This window comes from Gallus gallus, chromosome 5 (genome assembly GCF_016699485.2).
Source record: "Gallus gallus isolate bGalGal1 chromosome 5, bGalGal1.mat.broiler.GRCg7b, whole genome shotgun sequence".
NCBI lineage: Eukaryota > Metazoa > Chordata > Aves > Galliformes > Phasianidae > Gallus > Gallus gallus.
The window spans coordinates 23,087,278-23,105,282 of NC_052536.1; the positions used below are offsets into that span (position 1 = coordinate 23,087,278).

Sequence of the window (18,005 nt, forward strand, 5' to 3'; positions counted from 1 at the left end):
TTAGGCCAACAGATTGCATTAGGAATTCCATGCTGTGTTTAATTTCACTTCCTAATACAACAATTTCTAAATATTAAAGATTACTGTTGCCAAGATTGAAAAGCAAAACCTAGCTTTTTTTTTTCCCTTTTCTGATGATCTTGACTATCTTCTGTATCCATTCAGTTACTAATGTGGTAGCAGAATTACTACATGAGAAAGAAACCCTTTGTTCTCCAAGCTCTAGAATGCATAGTTTTGCACCTATATATCTGTTTACACAGCTGTCATTTCTACTCTATTCTATATACTTCAGTCAACAGGCAAGAAAAGTACCAAGGAGAAATCCAGTTTATATAAACTTTCATCCTTCTTCTGTCCTATAAGCTTTACGAGCCTTCTTGAATATATGGGAATGTTGCTTTCTCTTCCTGCTCCTTTCTGTGTTAATGCTGTTTTTCTCCTACCAACTCTTACTCACCGTGTTGCTGTTCTGAATTATCCCATGCTGGGATCTAAGCAAGTTGTCTGTAACCTGAATTCTGGGCCAGACCCTTAAAATTTGTTGACCATTTGTTGGTGTTCGCCGTTTTCCTCCTCAGACGAACTAGTCTGGTTTTGTTTCTTCTTCAGAAGTTTCCCTGTGCCGTTTGCTTTTGCTGGTGCACTGACAGCAAAGGATATTCCAAGAGACTTTTCAACCCTGTTACAGCACTTGCTGTGACACATAGGTTTCATTTATTTTTGCAAGGAAGCTGTTGGGTCGTATTACAGAGGAAGCTTATGAGTACAAACATACTGAGGGATTTATCTTTTCAAGTTATGTTAATTAAACTATCCACCGCAAATAATTAGCTGAATGAGTCTATAGGTAGTTGACATTAGGTAGGAAGTGGAACATGTGGTTTTCACTCCTACTTTAGAGAACTTTGTAGGAAGCTTTTCGTTTCTTGCAGGAGCGCTTCACGCTGGCACTGCAGTCAATCTAACATCTGCTCTCCTCCCTCTGTCAGCAGGCAGTGTGTAGTACAGAAATAACACAAAGTGCCACCCATCTTTACTGATCTGTAGAGCTTTTTATTTTCCTTTTTAGAAGGTGCAGAAATAATCTTCAGCTGGCACCAGGGTAATATCAGCTGTTCTAGCTTTACAGCAGTAGATGCTCAAAAACTCTTGCATGACGTTGAGCATAGGAGTTTAGATATAAATGACTGTAAATTAGTGATTCAGAGTAATGTTTGGTAATATTCCCTTTTCACACAAACAGCTAAGCAAGTGTATGTTACGCTTGCATTCTGGTACTTGGAAATTTTAGCATTCTCACAGGATAGTCACTGTTTCTCATTCCAAATCCTGATGCATAAGTTACAGGGTAGTGGTAGTTAGAATGATGGGGGGTTACATTTTATCTATTTATTTTAATTTTTAAGGGGTCTTAAAAGTAGATTGCCTTCTTCTGAATCTCTAGAGGCTGTCTGTCCTGATGAAAACTGAAGAAAGTATAGTCTTTTACCTTTCTGGCTTTTTGTATTGAGGGGTTATGTAAAAAGAGACGGAGACAGTAAAGGAGTTCTCCCATCTTCCACTCCAGTTCATCAGACAGCATGTGTCCTAAAATGTTTCTATGGAACTTTGGCTAGTACCATTTTAAAAGACCAGAATTAGTTGCTTAAGGACTCTTGATTTCTGCTGTGGGAAACTTTGCATCTTCGCCTTCTTAAATTTGCTTGCTAGAGCTAATTCCTCGTTCCTTTTGAAGCCTGTTGCAGAGATTCTCTTTTTCTGGGTAGTTCTACAGGGTGTAATCCTGTTGTTCCTCTTGCCTTTATTTATCCATTACAAGAACATCTTGTGATTCTAGTAGATGTCCAAAACAAGTTTGGATCCTGTACACCATTTGGCTTTTGTTCTCCCAGGGCTGCCTATCAGCATAGTTTCAAAACCTACTACATGAACTCTTTAAAAAAAAAAAAAAACCACAAAAAAATCGCTGTATTTCTGGTCTGACTCTCACCAGCTCTTACTGTGTGTGGCAGGATCTGGAACAGGATGCTTGCTGTCCCCTTTGGCCTTTTCTCTTTAGTGGGAAAAGTTGATATGTCAGCACTCAGACTTTTCAGTATTTCTTCTGTTATTGATCTGCTCTCTGATAGAGTGGAGGCTTCTGATAAAAGACCAGCAGCATCTTTTATTTTGCTGATTTCAGGAACCCCTGCTGGTTTCACAGAGACCCCAGGGAGAGGTGTGGCTTTGGCTCTGAACAGCAAATGCTGCTTCTGCAGCAGGAGGAGAAATGGAAGCTTTGAGCTTTGATTTAGATTTTATTTTGGTGAAATAACTTGAACTGCTAATGAGCTTTGCAGAGCAACCTCTGCTCTTGTGTTCTTGGTTCCTCAAGTGTGTGGGAAACAGCCATGCAATGGACTTTCTTCTCAGCCCACGTTTCTTGCTCACTGACTTTAAAAAATCAAAATAACAAAAAAAAAAAAGAAGAAAACAATCCCAACCACATGCACAACTTGCTGGTATGGGTTAGGAATGCACTGCTAGTGTGTTACATAAGGAATATTTAGTTTTCTAGTGATTCTAGGGGTCTGTAGGAAATATTCTCCCCACAACTGCCTGGGAGGAGGGCAGTTAGAACTGCAGGCAGACGGGATCTGGAATCCAAGGAGAACATACTTACTGCTTGTGCAAGGTCATGCAGAAAGTACATTTCTGAACTGGAAGCGTAAAGCATTGCGGAGATCTGTTTCAGAACTCAACTCAGTGATGGAGTGTCGTTGTTTTCCTTGCAGTTTTAGAGTTGTGTGATTACAGGCACTCTGACATCTATGAATGCAGTGTCAGGAATTTTGCTTGTTCGAGGTCCTTCGATCTTTGCTCCTGCTTGTTGTGGGGTTGCTTTTGCCAAAATCAGCCATGGCATTGTCTGGCTCTGGCCTGGGACTTCCAAGGATGGCAATTCCACACAGCTGCTTTTGGCTGTCTTTTTGGTCTTGCACTGTTATGGGGAAGAAGGCTTTCCTTTACCTACTGTAGGACAAAAGATTCTAAACCCTTTCACCTCATTCTCCAAGGCACAGTCATTTGCTGTGAAACAGAATGAGAGGTTTTTGAAGAGGTATGGTTTTGTCTGATACCACTTAACATTTCCGACTTCAAAGGAAAAGCTTGTGAAAAGTGAGATTTATTTTAAGTTGTGATGGCACTTAAACTGGACTTTGAAGGGAGAGAGCTCAGAAGGAGTCTGCAGATGATGTTCCTTAGCCAGAACTTCTGGAAACGAACAGGTGAAATGTCGTAGATGTTCTTGGCTAGCAGAACATTTTCTTCAGGACTGCGGTGTGCTTGCTTTTGTTCTCATGGTCCAAATCACAAGGTTTCTGATTCGTTTATTTGGGTACTGACTTTAATCAATTGACTGTGATTTTGTTGATGTTTTTTGAGACACTGACAAACAATGAGGAAACTGTGTATTATGCAATCTATATGCAAAGCTATCAGACATTTCTGGTATAATAAACTGTATGAATTTGGAACATAAGAAGCATACAACTTATGCAAGAGAACCATTAAAACTCAGTGGCGTCTTCAAGGCAACCAGTTGACATTGCTTTTTTTTTCCTGTTCATGAAGGATACTTTATTACATTGTATTTCCAATGTGCAATTTCTATTTGTTTTTCTTTTGCTGAAGGGACAATGGAGATCGATCCAGGCACCGAGCTCCCCGTAATGCCCGCATGTCTGCACCATCGCTGGGGCGCTTTGTCCCAAGGTAAGGCTTCTACTTATAAGAATGGAAGGATGTGAAAATCCCAGAGGAGCTTGTTGTAGTACAACTCTGTGGTACTTTCAGATTGATTTTCTTTCTTGTGCAAGGCTGCTGTTTTCTTGGCTGGCAATTTCTGGAACTCCCGAGATGGCATGTTAGCATCATCAGTGATCTTAGCATTTCTTACCTGCATGTTTGGACGTAATAGGAGGAGAAAAGAATCTGATGGGAAATTCTTAGTGAGACTTGCTGGTTTAAGATTAGGAAGCTATTGTGGGAGGTAAGGGATTTGCTCGATGGTGACTTCAAAGCTACATTGATCAGAGGAAGATCTAATCTGTAACTTGCCATTCATTTCAAGCAGTGAAGTGGCTGGCTAAGTGGAGGAGTCCAGTCTTCCTTCTGCTACAGTGTGCTGAGATTTAGTCATGTTTTCTTAAAGCATTTGCTGTAGCATATTGAGATGTGTCTTCAGGTACATTTACAGTCTCTGTTTTGCAGACGCTTCTTGCTGCCAGAGTACTTGCCTTATGCTGGAATTTTCCATGAAAGGGGACAGCCTGGCTTGGCCACTCATTCTTCTGTCAACAGGGTTTTGGCAGGTAATGAGATTTCCTTGTTTGGAGTTGTTGTGTATGTTATTGTTATTTTTCTCATGAATCTGTGCAGAAGAGGACCCATCAGGAAAAGGCTAATTCCAACTATTCATGTTTGAAGTCCCCTGAAACGAGAGAGGACTGGTTGGGGTTGATGGTAAGCTATCATTGAAGTCCTTGGGCATTGCAGGTTCCATTCTTCAAAGATGTGTATGGGAGTGTCAACATGATTTGGGGAGGGGTGCTGTTAACTGTCTTTGTTTAGCTTCCTTCCCTATTTCTAGATGTCTTTTACTTAACAACCTGACAGACTAATGATCAGTTTGCTGCAGGTCCTTCTAATTGAATTATAGGGTGCCTTGTTCGTGTTCTGGCTGGCAAGATGCACACAAGGCAATGCAGGATTCAATTAGGATCTTAATAAGTGTGTGTTAAAAAGCTAGGCTGCCACCACATATGGTGCACAGGCATTTGGGAGCCTTAAAGGGCAAGCGGAGGCGGGAGGGGATGTGGAGGGGAACAAGAGTCGACACACTCTGGCAGCTCATGAATGAAATGGTTCTGGATGACATAACTCTTGAGGGTGCTCTTTTGGCTAATTCTGAGTTGCTCTGTAATTAACCCAAGTGCAGGGAAGGCATCTTGGAGCTTGAAGGAGAATGACAGACAAGGTATGGACAGATAAACCAGGATATGCTTTTTTTCCTGTTTGTAGGCATTTTCATCACTGTAAGGAGTGCTGTAAGGGTCGCACAGACTCTTGAGAGACCTTTAGCTATGATCAGCTATGTCTAAACCATCTTTTGCCTACATTGAAGATTTCCCAAGTGTTCTGGTGTGGAGCTGTGGTTTTTGCATGGCTCATTTTGTAGGACAGGGGTATTGTCTTTGATTTCTGGCTCTTAAGTGCAAGAAACATCTCCTGGATTTTTGTCTGTGGTCGTTTTTGTCTGAGTGAGTGTGTGGTTCATAGACCTTGTTGCAATAGATTAGGCTTCAAAGCACCTCCGCTATTTTTTTATTAGGAAGCAGTGGAATTAGCCTGAAGCTTTAGCTGACGCATGTACTTTCCCATGCTTGCTGCCTGTGTGGGCTTTGGTTGTTGGCACATGGAAACAGCGCACTGGCAGATAATTACTTGCTGCCAGGCAACACTGCAGAGCTTTTCTGTAGCCCAGCTTTGCAGAAGACACCTGCCTTCAACCCTCTTCCAGCCCTCCTCATAGTCTGCCTATTCCTTAGTGACAGGGAAACAGCCTGGCTTCTCCTTGCACATTCTAGGGAATTTGAGCCTGAAAATACACATTTGCTGTTTGCAGCATGCATGCCAAAATTAACAAAAGATGATGGAAGTTGTCTGCTGGAAGCCCCATGATTACAAGACCAATCTTTTCTGTATGGTATTGTGCTGAATATACTTCAGGAAAGGTTTGTTGGCTGCTGCAGTGTTATGGTACCTCACACTGGAAATGGCTGGGATTCCAAGTGAAGACTTTCACTGACTTGCATATAAAAGTAATTAATTCTCCTAATGCAGCAATTCCTTGTCATACTTTATTTCAGCATTCTGTTTATTTTGGTCTGTACCTACACTTTCAGCTTTCAAAATGTTTTACACTTGTGTTCAAAAACATGTTAATGTGTTGCAGAAGCCAGGAGGGTTGAAGATGTAAATATTAGGTGGGGGTGTGAGGGATGAAAACTAGAAAACGAGGTGGCAGTTGTGGAATAGAGAATTTCTTGTGGTCATTAGGTCAGTCAGCAGCGTTGGCATTTTTGATACTTTATTTTGGGGCTGTTGAAAGTTGCAACACTGATCGTATGCTTCCTTTTCTAGTTAGCCCTTGCCAACGCGGTAGTTCTGTCTTCACTACCACAGTGAAAAAACTCATGAATTCTTTAATCCTGGACTGGCAATTACAGGTGAGGTTGCCAGGCTTGGCTGAGGAAAAATCAATCATCTTCCACTTAAATCAGGCTAATCTAAGCTTCAGTGCCTTAAATTGCTTCATCCTGTGGTACATCCAGACTATTACTTCTGATTTTTTTTTTTTTTAATTCATAAATACCAAATGTATTTCTTATGCAACCTCTACAGGATTTGAGAAAGATGCCAGAAAACAAATTCCTAACCTGACAGCTTGCATAAAAGCTGACAATAGACTTCTCTGGCCATGTGTCTATGGGAGCTGTTGGTTGCACTTCTCCTGTCCCCTGTCCCATTTATTGCTGTATGAGGAGAGGAACTAAAAAAAGCAGGCAGATCATAAGGGTTTGTGTTTTTTGTGCTGTACTGACTAAATTTCTTAGCGTCAAACTTTTTGCTGTCAAGTTCTGTCCACATTTACTTTCAGATTTCTGCTTTATATGAACAACTTTCCATTATTTAATGTTGTTCTCCTGCAACTCTTAAAGACAGTAGTTCCGTGCTAGGTGAGAGTGTCTTGTGAATAAATGTGATCTTTAATGAACTCCCCAAAATAACGAGTTATCTAAGCAGATGGGCTGGCATAACACCACCACTATGGATTTGACAGCATGGCATTGTTGGTATGGGAGGGCTTAAGGATGTCAGGCAGGGCTTAGGTCAGGGTTAGGTACCATTGTAGTAGTCAGGGACTTGCAGCTATCCCTGCTCCAAAGCACTTCTAGGTGAAGGTAGGAAAGGTGACAACAGATGGATAAAGCAGATGGTAGTTCAGGGTGGGGGGAGTCAAGAGGTACTAGTCAACATGACAGACAGATATCTCATGCCAGCAGCCTAATTTGCATATAGCATTGGAACAAAAACAAGTCCCAGCAGCACGTTCCTTCCCCAGTCATCTACTGGCACAGTGTAGATCCTTACGTTAGCAGGTATGTTACACTACATCACTGTGTTTTATGGCACCAAGTAAAACACTGTATGGAAATTTATTACATCAACACTGTTACCTGTAGCATTCAAACTTGTAATCACACCAAAAAGTGTTGGTAGTTTGACAAGTTATATTTTCCTGTAAAGTCTATTGATTGGCAGTAATTACACTGTCCTCCTTTAATCCTTTATTAACTGAGTCTTATATCAGCTTTTTCATTATTTTGTCTGGAATCAATGTCAGGCTGACAAGACTGACACATCTCATCCTATTTCAACCTTTTAAAATACTGGTATAACACTAACACATTCTCCTTTTATTTCAAGACTTATCAGAAATCTGGGAGTTCATTTGGTAGCTCTTCTGATACTCTTGGTAGTGTGGGCTGTAAGCTGCCCTTTAGACTCTTCTCTCCTTGTTGAACTGACATAGATGGTGGAGTTATGGTCTCCAAGGAGACATCCATACAGTGAAAACTAGTTGGATGTATTTTTTTTTAAGTGTCAGTGAAAGCGATAAATACATTTTGGCTTTTTATTCAATAGGACTGACCTATTTCATGCGATGGACTACAGTGTCTTGCGTCTGTTTGTCTTCTAGTCTAACCAGCGGAGTGTGGTTGTTTTTCTTTTTGTTCTGATAGGCATTTGCACCTCCCAGGAGAGACCAAAGAGCTGTTCTGCAGGCTGAGGTTACACGTTTCTTAATGGGAGTTAGTGTTGTGGCAGAGTTCAGCAGTGTAACATGCTTGGCTCTGGATCAAGGAAGACAGAGCTCAGTGTTGTTTACCACCTCCTACTGTTTTTTTCTTAGTTTTTTTTATGTTTTTCCTTGAGGCTGAGGACTTCTGTCCAGTATTTTGTTTGCAGATTTCTTTGCCCTAAGTCACACTGTGAGCAGGACAGTAAGTAGTTTGAGAACCAACTCATGGATGTTTTTTTGGCATCTAATTATAGACAAACGTAGGTCCTAATATGTTATTAAAAATGAGTAAATATAAATATTATTTATATTTTTAAAAAAAGTCCCCTTCATTCCTACTGAAGTGCTTCTGACTTCTTTTGCCTGTGTGAGCTTTTCCTTTAGGTTTTATAGTAATTATCTAACTACTTCAGGATAGACAAAGACATGCAGGTGGTACAGTGAAATAAAGAAGGCATTGGTTTCAGTTTAGTGCAAGAAAATTAGTGTTTGCTAAGGAACTTTGCAGGGGGCCTTAAAAATTGACACAGATGCCAGTTTGTTGATGTTCCTGTTGATCAGCAGGAGATCTTCATATGAAATTTTACTGGAAATGCTTCTTTCTCACCTTACTTTGGTTTAATAGACAGCTTTCAGTTATGTGCATCTCAACAAATAAAAGATTTTTTTCGGTGTGTGGGTACAGATTGTGTTTGTGTGTTGTGACTTTGCCACCAGACTTTATCTACTGAAATGTAATCCTGCACAGTTGCTCAAAGTTCTCCATCTCATGGGGAAATCCACACTCAGAATAACTTAAGGGCTGAATGGCCCTGAATGGCAGTCAACGTTTACAGGTTTTGAGTGATTTCCTTGTTATTTTAGGGTAATAGATTCAGACCAGAGACTAAACACATATTTTCAAAAAATAAGTTTGGTATTACAGATTTTTCCATAACTTATCTCTATTCAGTATATAACTTGCTTCAGGAGTGATAATGGTGCAGTTTTGGATCTCTCTGTTTAGGTGCCAACAAAGCTGTGTAATGCAAATTGTAATGGCTATCTCTTGCATTGGAAGCTGAATAGGGCTCTTGCATAGGGTTAAGCTATAGGTGAAATTACAACTTGGTCGTGTTAAACTTAGTAGTACTGGAATGTTGACAGCCTGCCTTTGCTTTGGGTTGTTGGACTTCATGTATGGTACCCAGATGATATTTTTGCAAAATCACATAAACTGTCCCATTGTTCAGTTAGTATCCTTGGGAGAATTCCAGGTCGTATGTCTTCAAGTGATGCAGAAGCTCAGCTTCTTGTTTCTGTACTTCTGCCAGAAGCCATTAAGACACAATAGCTAGAGCATTTGAAGTTTCGTTTAGATAAAAATTAGCTAAGATGGTGTGTAAATATTGTCCTTTCTCTGTGACAGGAAGATTTGTGTGAGGTCATGATAGTTTTCCTAATGAGAATTAGGGCAGTGACCTAATGATGTCTCCTGCTGCATGTTCCCAATCTGTTAGCACTCTAGCTGTGTTAAGAGCTCACTTGTTCAAATACAAGCGAATGACTATAACTCACCATGAGTTAAAATGGATGTTGATGAGCCTCTGACACAGGCAATTGGAAAGAGTATTTGTTGCTGCTGCTACTAGAATTCACCCAGTAACCTTTCGTTTATGCTCTAATGGTGAAAATGATCATGCTAAGAGGCTGCTTTGGTTGCCTTGGAAACAGTACTGCAGTTAGATTCTCCAGTTCCTCTGGCATCACAGGTGTGAATACCTCCCATAGCTAAGTTTTCTTGACCTAACTGCGTTCTGTTGCTTCCCGTGTCATATTGAGCTGTGAATTCTATTCTGAGATGCCCTCACCTTTCAAATGTTTGCAATTCAAAATTGCAGCAATGCAGAACTGTACAAGGTAGGACAGAAATAGATGACTCAACTCCGAAAGGTCATCAAGAGTTGATTGGAAAATACATCCTTCTTGTTCCTGTACCCCCGATTTTCCCACTGTTAACAGGTGTGTACTCCACTTTCTCTGGGAAGGATGTTACCCCAATTCCTCAAAGGCACAGTTTTCCCTCCCTGCTGTAGCTACTTTATACATCTACAGTTCAATGCTACAGCCTCTCTTTATGTTTCTGAGTGAGAGGCTGTATTTCCACAAAAAAATGTGAACAGTTCTCAAGTGTGTCATGAAGGTGATAGACATCTACAGCTCTCCAGTCAGAAAAGAACCTGAGGCGTGCTTTAAGCTTCTTATGTTTACTGGCCAGTGACATAGGCTATAGGGAGACCACAGAGAATGAGGTGACTCAAAAGCTCGCATCTCTTCATATTAAGCAGTACCCAAGAGACTTGTAACAGAAGCAGACTGCTATCTATGTTCATTGGCTGCATTAGTCTACAGATCTGTCTATTGTGAAGAAGAGTAGAAGATCAGGACACTCAGCCAAATTGATGAAGTTGTCTTAGATGAAAAGGCAGAAGCAAGCTAACAGAAAAAGCCAGTGATGAATGTCTGTGGGTTAACTGTATCTTAGTATTAGATCCAGCACTGACTTCTCCTTTATAGATTCTGCATCACCGGCTGTAGTGTCTTACCACATCATGACTGTGGTCAAAAAATGAACTTTGTGGTAAACATTCTTCAAGTGAAATCCCTCTCCCAGCATATAGGAATTAGTTTATCACTAAAGAAAAACAAACTTAGAAACCAGCTGGTATTATGTAACTTTTTTGTGGCTACACAGGAGACGTTTAGCTGATCCACTGATACTATGTTGTCCTTTACAGGTCTGTCTTTATCATACATCAGTCAGTTTCTTACTGTTTTGCAAGACACCCAATGAACTTGTTCTTCCCAACTCTGTGCTTTAATTGGCAGTCCAGCAGCTCCTTTCTCATGCTGTCATCTGTCATCCTGTGGCATTGTAACTTGACTCAGTGAAGGCTGAAAGGTAGTTGATGCCATTTGCATTCAAGTGACCCACAGACCATCTTTTGAAATATTAGTCCTGTGCATAGACCTCACAAAAGTTCCGAAGCTGGTGGCATTGATTTTGATACAGGTAAATGCTGCTCTGAGCAGAAGGATTTTAGTTCTTCTGTCGAGATAGACATCTGTAGAGGGATGGTAGGGAGTGTTGAAGAAAGCCATTAACGTGTACATTTATATAAAAGAAATGGTTGTGTATATTGTTTCTAGTTAGCCTTTTCCTTCCATCCAAAGTGTCAAATTTCATGGTGAAAATCCATGTGGTTACTCATCCATGTTTTGAAAACAGCTTCTGCTGTATACTGGCACATACAGAAAGTATAGGCAGCGAGAAAGTGTCCGGGTACGTTGCGTGCTGGAATGGAAGAATGTTAATCTGACTGTCTGCTTGTAACACCCTGCTCGTTCAATGCATCTGTTCACTTGCTTCTTCCATTTAGAGGCAAAGGTACTCAGTGGGCACAGAGACTCCTGTGTTGTCAGCTGTGAGCAGGTACAGTAAGGTTTTCTTGGTTGGGGCATTAAGAATACAAAGCTTTGGAGACTGAAGGGCAGAAGGCGGCATCAACTGGCATCAGAATAGAAAGCATAATCTTTTTAGAAGAAACCCTTGTACAATGCTATCCTGTTTGATTGCAGAGACCCAAGTAGTCTTGAGGCTCATACACAGTCTCCAAAACCAGTTTATTTTCTAAAATAAGCTTGTAATAAATTATATGTATATCATTGTTTTTATACAGTAAGAGCTGCCTCTTCATGTCCAAGAACTGGAGGTGTTCAAAATGGCTCTTAAATACTGCAGAATAAAGGTGCAACTGAAGAGTCAAAATAGTGCTATTGGTGTTTTAAAGCTTGCTTTTGCTTAGTCCTTTTTGTTCTTGTCTTCCCTTTATGTTTTTTGCAGCTTAACCTGCAGTTCATCTCAATCTGCTAAGTGGGAATGTGTTAATTGATAGGGAATATGAGTCAGTTGGAAATAAGAATCTACAGCCATTTGCACTGTGGGGGGTACTTACACTGTAATTCTTTGGTCATCTGACTTGGGAAACTAAGCTTCCTATGTAGTTAGAGTGAGAAGATTTTGCTCTGATTCATCTGGAGGGAACTGAACTTAGGTGCTTTAAGTCTTATATGGAGCTGCCAGTGTATTTATCGCTGATTATATAAGGAACTTGGGATGAGTACTTTTCTATTGTGGGTACCTTTACATGCCTGAAATTAGGCTGGTTGCATCCTGCCCTGACAGCTGGGTGCAGAGAAAACATCTAGCAGAGAAGCAGAACGGACAAAATGAAAGCAGCAGAGGTGGTATAACAAACTAAGAAGGAAGGAACTTTGAGAGGAGGAAAAGCAGCAGCTGTTTGGTTTGTATGGAGCATGCTCCTTTGGGAATGCCTTACTTCCAGAGGTTAAATACTGCTTGGCAGAGTGGCAGTGCCAGGAAATTAAGCCTGCACTGAGCAAGAGGGTTAGACTAGGGAATCTCCAGAGATCCTTTCTGTCATTGAACTTCAGAGATTCTCTGTATTATGGAGTACACAAAAGTAGTAGACTGATGTTAGGGCTCACTGTATGTAAGAATGGAGTTCTATTTGAAGCAGCGGGTACAGCTTCTATTTGCATGTACTGGGATAGCCTGTTGTAAGACACTGATGACTGTTACTGCAGAGGACTTCTGACTCTTTCAAGAATTGACTGAAAGAGCGAGCACTACTGGAGAAAGCTGTGTTATAGCTTTCTTTAGGGATACTTATTTTGTGCCAAGAGTCTCATTTTCCTTTTGGTAAGCTGTACCAGAAAGCCAAAAACTGTTCAATCCCCCGCTTACACAGCGTGTGCCTGTAGGAAAAGATGGCATGGATTAGCTGCTATATGTTATGAGCATAACTTACAATTTTATTTGCGAATGCAAATTAAAATGAGTACAACTTTTCCAGTCAGAGTGAGTGCAGACCCCTTTGTCTTACAGGATATGCTTAATGAAGAATTAGGTGTCAGGGGATTTTTGGCTAGGATCTGGAAATGTGGCTGCACTGAGATTAGCAGTAGTTGAGAAGATCTGCATTTACTCAAGTGTGCCAGATGTTGTCTGTGACTGGCTGCATTTCAGGAGTTGTGGAGATGTTTTTGATGTGTTGTCCTTGGTTATGCTGCCCCAGGAGAGGAGTTTCTGCTACAAAAATGCTCATGGCTTTGTCCTTCCCAATCCTTCACAGGGGAAGATTCTGCTAAAGGGTTACGAGGTCCCAAATGCAGAGCCCTGAAGTGCTAATTACACTTTTGCCATTCTGTTAGAGGGATGATTATGATGATTACATTTCCCAGAAGAGATGAGGGATGCAATTGCACTGTTATTGTTACCAGCCCTGGTACACAGGCCTCCATATGCGTTTTTGGAAGCACGTTTCAAACAGGAACAGTATGATACTCAAATCTCTGAATTAGGCTGAAACAATGGGGAAGATTTCAGGCAGTTAAAGGAAGCAGATTTTGTGCAGTGACCCTGGGCTGGAGGCAAGATGTACTTCAAATGAGCCAGCTGTTGAGTGTGGTGAGGAGCCTTCAGTTCGTTGTTACTGGTCTATTGCTGTTGGTCATTCAAAGAATCAGGAGCTTGGGTCTGGGATCAAACCACATCTGATTGCAGGCAGTGAAATTGGACTTGTGGCAATCTCTGTTGATTTGGTGGACAGATCTCTCCTGCATTTGCTTCATTCCCTGTGATGATCGAGAGGAGCGTGAATTCCTGTCATGATTACATAGCTCTAAAAGCTTACAGTAAAGCAGGCAATATCAGAGTATGGAACTGCTGTTGTCTTTTTATATGGTCTTAGTACCACCATTCTAGGTGGTGTGGCAAATCCACTTTTCTCTGCGATTTAGGAGGACTCAAAATAGCTGAAGAAAGACTCTGCTGAGGAAAACTTCAGATAAAGGGTGACGTAACCTTAATGTACTTAGCTAATCGAACAAGTAGTAGGTAATAGTTGTTTGATTGGTCTAGATATACTGAAGTGGGGGAAAGGTTTCTGATAGAGCATGCTTTAGGAGACAAAAGGAATAAAAAAATACAGCCTAATTTAGGCTGGAAACAAATAGCAGATATTGCCTATTGATAGAGTTGGGTTTTCTGTTTATTTCTTAAGGTACCGCCTCATAAAATTCACCACCTACCTTACGGCAGTTAATTGTTGAAACAGTTGGGGTTTTTTCAGTAGATGGAGTGTTTAAACTAGCAAAGTTGTTCCCTGAACTCAGGGAGAAGTTTATGAGCTTATGAGTTTATGAGTAGGAACTTGTCCCACAGTTTCTGGTCTATGTGATAGCCTCAACTAGATGTCTCCTATGGTCCCAGGGCAGGAGGCCCCAGTAGCCATGTGCATCATTTCATATGCTGTAATCTGCTCAAGTGACTTGTGACAGAAGTGAGCACTGAATGTGAGAGTGCTTTTATGTAGTATTTGCTGGTACAGGCCGGCCCTTCTTTTCTTGTTTTGGTGGCTGGAAAGCTAAAGCTGGCTTTGAGATTTAGAAAGACAAGAAATGTAGCTTGGGGAGAAATGATGATGCTTTTAAAAGTGAAGGGTGCTAGCTGATTCTTTTTGTATGCATTGTTAAAGTGATGAATTTCTAGATACCATTATATCAGAAGGGGTAAGATTTTGCAGAAGTGCTCATCATCTTGTGGGCGGTGAAGGCCCCTTGGGGACATGTCTCTTTGTGGGTGGTAAAGCTCACTTAGCCTTAAATTATTTTCCCATAGCTCACTGCTTCTTTCTTTCTTTCCTTTTAATAAAAAGATCACCCCCACTCTTGAAGGAGAAGGGAAAGCAGGGAACTTGTTGAGATGTGTGTGCAGAGTTGTGGAGCTGTGGGTTTTCTCAGTGACCTGCCACGTTAGATTGTTGTCTGTGCAGAGAATAATCCTGATTTTTGCTTATACATTTTGTGCAGGATAGGGAGAGCAAACCTCGAACCAGATTCATAACCTTCATTATAAACTACCCTCAGACACTTTTGTAGCAACCCTTGCATGAAGATGGAGGAAGCTCTTGTCATGGCAACAGAGTTGTATGTTTTATAAGGGATTGGTAAGGATGCTGTATATTGATCTCTAGCTCCCTTTCTCAGGTAGATTAGATTGTGCCATTGGATCCTTCTGCTTGCTATCCTGGAGTTTTTGATAACTGAGCAGTGAATCAAGCTATCAAACTTTTACCATTTAGGATATAGATTGAAGATTGTTGCTTGCTATTAGATTCTGCTGTGATAGTTTTCCTGCAAACGTAGCGTTGTTACCTCAGCATACTCAGTTGGTTTTCTGCTTTTGGTCTGATGTTTTTCTTCAATTGTGGGAGATAATGTATGGGAAGGTATTATAAGCTAGTCACAGCTTGTCTCTTTTGGAGTTGCTTTTGGTGCATTCGTTCATCCCAGGTGCATTTACTCTACCTGTGTTATTTATCTTGCTGTGAGCTATGCTGAGAAATCACTCTATCTGTGTGGAAGCTGGAGGAGTTCAGGCCTTGGCATGGACAGGGCTTAGGGAAATAGGACTTTTCCCAGAGCATAAAAGCTACATTTGTTGTTGGTGTTAAACAAGTGGGAGTGATATCAGGAGGTAGTAAATGTCCTGCATGAAACAGACATTATTAAAGAAAATAAGGCAGAGGACCCAAGCAGTATTTCCACAACAGCAAACAAAGGCCCAACTCAAGATGAGAGCATTATGTGATCTTAGGTCAAGTTTTTAATTGTCTCACAACTCAATCAAAAGTAAGCTGGAGGAGATTTTGTACACTGATTTTAGACAAATACAAACAGGAATCAAGTGTGGAAGTGTATTCTGCATATACCCTTTCTTCCAGTGCCTTCTTTTTTCAATGGGTATACTTCTAGAGAATGGTGTCCATTGTTTACAGGAGCACGGAGAGTTGGTTTTGAACTGAGAAAGAGCTGCACGTCTGCACTGCTACAGGAAGCTGTATTTTGCTTACTTGAGCATTAGGTTGACACTCACCTGCTGAGCTCTGTGTGAGTTGGAATCCAGCAGTCTCTGTGTTTCTACGAGTTCAAAATTAGCAAGAGCTGTGAGCCAGGAATTCATCTATGAAGACAAGTGCTCTGGGCTCTTGAGTCATGCTGAGTGCCCTGGTAGCCTAACTTTTGAGTACAGGCCTTGTTGATCAGGGAACCTGATCTGCATCTCTTTCCCTTGCTTCAAGCACTGCCTGTAACTGTATGCAATTTCAGCTGTACCAAGCTGCTTCAACCCACCTGGTTTTGCAGCAGTGTAGATGTAGTGTATGACCAGTTAGATAACATCAGAGCTGGCAGTATGCGCAGAGATTGGTGTGAAAGAAACTGTGGTCATGTTCAGAATCACTCATTTGTCTCCTCCATGTTTTGGGGAGGTGAATGTGGTAGTGGTGGAAGTCATACACAAAAGCCTACTTAGGAGCAATTCAAGAATCTAAAATGTTATGACCTTTGCTGAGTCAGGAGTGATGATGGTTAGAAAACTAGTTCTGAGCTTTGACCAGGAAGCGGTCACTGAAAGCAAAGCAGCTCTAATAATATTTGAGAGATGGAAGGTAGGCTGGAGACATGAAAGGTGGTTTTGCTGAAGTGAGCACTATGTTTGTCAGGAAAAGAGAAATGACTGCCTGTTCATGTGGTGCATTTGAGAGCTGAAAAGAAGACTGAACAGAAAACAAAGGTCGTGGTGAGTACGTTTCCCCTTTTCACCCGACACGTTCAATCTGTGGTCCAGTGCCTGAGGAATTTATAGATACAAGAACTTAATGCACATTTGTATTGTGAGAGAAAAGAAGAGCATACAAATATGTACTGACAAGTGATGAGGAGTGGAAATCAGCACAAAAGAAATAGGATAAAATCATCAGGGCAAGTGGAAAGCTTAAAAGGCTGGCCAGATTCTTCTGAATGTGATGGAGGAATTGCAGGAGGGGTAGGAGAGGCTAGGAAGATGGAAGAAGTAATGTCATTCTCTAATTTTCTCATAAGCAATTGGGATTCTGCGCAGAGAGATGGAGGCTGGAGGAGGGGAGGGATTGAGGAATGAGTCAAAGGTGGTGACAAGGCAGCTGGGATTGCAGGCGTGGGTTTTAGTTAAATGGGAGAAGTACTTTTCCTTCTTTCAAACAATTGTTCATATTAGCATTCATGGTGTGGGCATGCATACACCCATCCATGTGATACGTTGCCTGGTGTGCTGCACACAGCTTATTCAAGGATCTCTTTTGGTTCATGACAGAGGCCGGCCACATCTTCCCTGAGGTGCCGTAGTAGAAGGGAAATGTGTGTAGTAGTGATGATTTTCATCAGAGATATCTTACAGTGGATAGTGAAATGGGAACTGGCTCAAAATCTGGTGAGGAGCGTGATTGGGAGGAAGGAGGCAAAACAAATGCACCTCATGAGGACACTGAAAAGTGTGAAGGGAATATTTTGACAGACTCAAGGGATAGAAGATGCAGTAAAAAGAGGGCTGAGGGTACAAGAGTTATTGGTAGTGCTTATAGACTTGAAATTATAGCAAGACAGAAGGGTTAACAGAAACTGGAAGACAGTTATGGTGGGGAGGGATTCAGTAACACAACACTGAGAGAAATATCTTGTAGGCCACATGGAATGAACAAAGCTATGCAAAGCTATTGAATGATGAGAGAGAGTATAGCTAAGAGTTTGAGCCCTTTGTGGAAGGCATGGAAGTGATGTGAGTGGTGTGAGGAGTGGGTTTCCAGCTTGGCTGCTGGAGTTCCACAGAAGATCCCTTGTTCACTTGATATGTATGTTTCTCTTGACACGGGAAGGAGTGAAAGCTGAAGGCAAAGCCCTGTCTTTACTTCTCTGCTTGCAAAGAGGCTAGCTCTGACTGGAAGTGTCAGTGTATTGTGCATGGGGATGGTCAGAGTTCAAATAGCTTTTTTTTTTAATTGTCTGGCAGCTAGCAGCTGCTGCTGGCCCAGCCTTCTCAAGCAGGAAGCTCTCTGGAGCAGGGTGCAAGTCCTTTTGGCCCTAGCCATAGAAAATGCAGCAGCACTGCCTGTGAAGTACGCTGTATTGATATTCTGGTTCTCACTGGAAAGAA

General features: G+C 41.4%; 1 protein-coding gene across 8 annotated transcripts in view; it reads left to right on the forward strand.

Annotated features, from left to right (window-relative positions):
- AMBRA1 (autophagy and beclin 1 regulator 1) overlaps window positions 1-18,005 on the forward strand; it is a 126,160-nt gene that overhangs the window by 47,383 nt on the left and 60,772 nt on the right. For 5 of the 8 annotated variants that reach the window (XM_046942520.1, XM_004941601.5, XM_015287216.4 and 2 more), the window contains 2 exons: window positions 3,676-3,759; window positions 4,258-4,358. In XM_046942520.1, the coding sequence (XP_046798476.1) occupies window positions 3,676-3,759; window positions 4,258-4,358 (185 nt within the window). The remainder of the gene's footprint in view (window positions 1-3,675; window positions 3,760-4,257; window positions 4,359-18,005) is intronic. The other 3 variants (XM_046942522.1, XM_001233288.7, XM_015287217.4) reach the window with 1 other exon arrangement.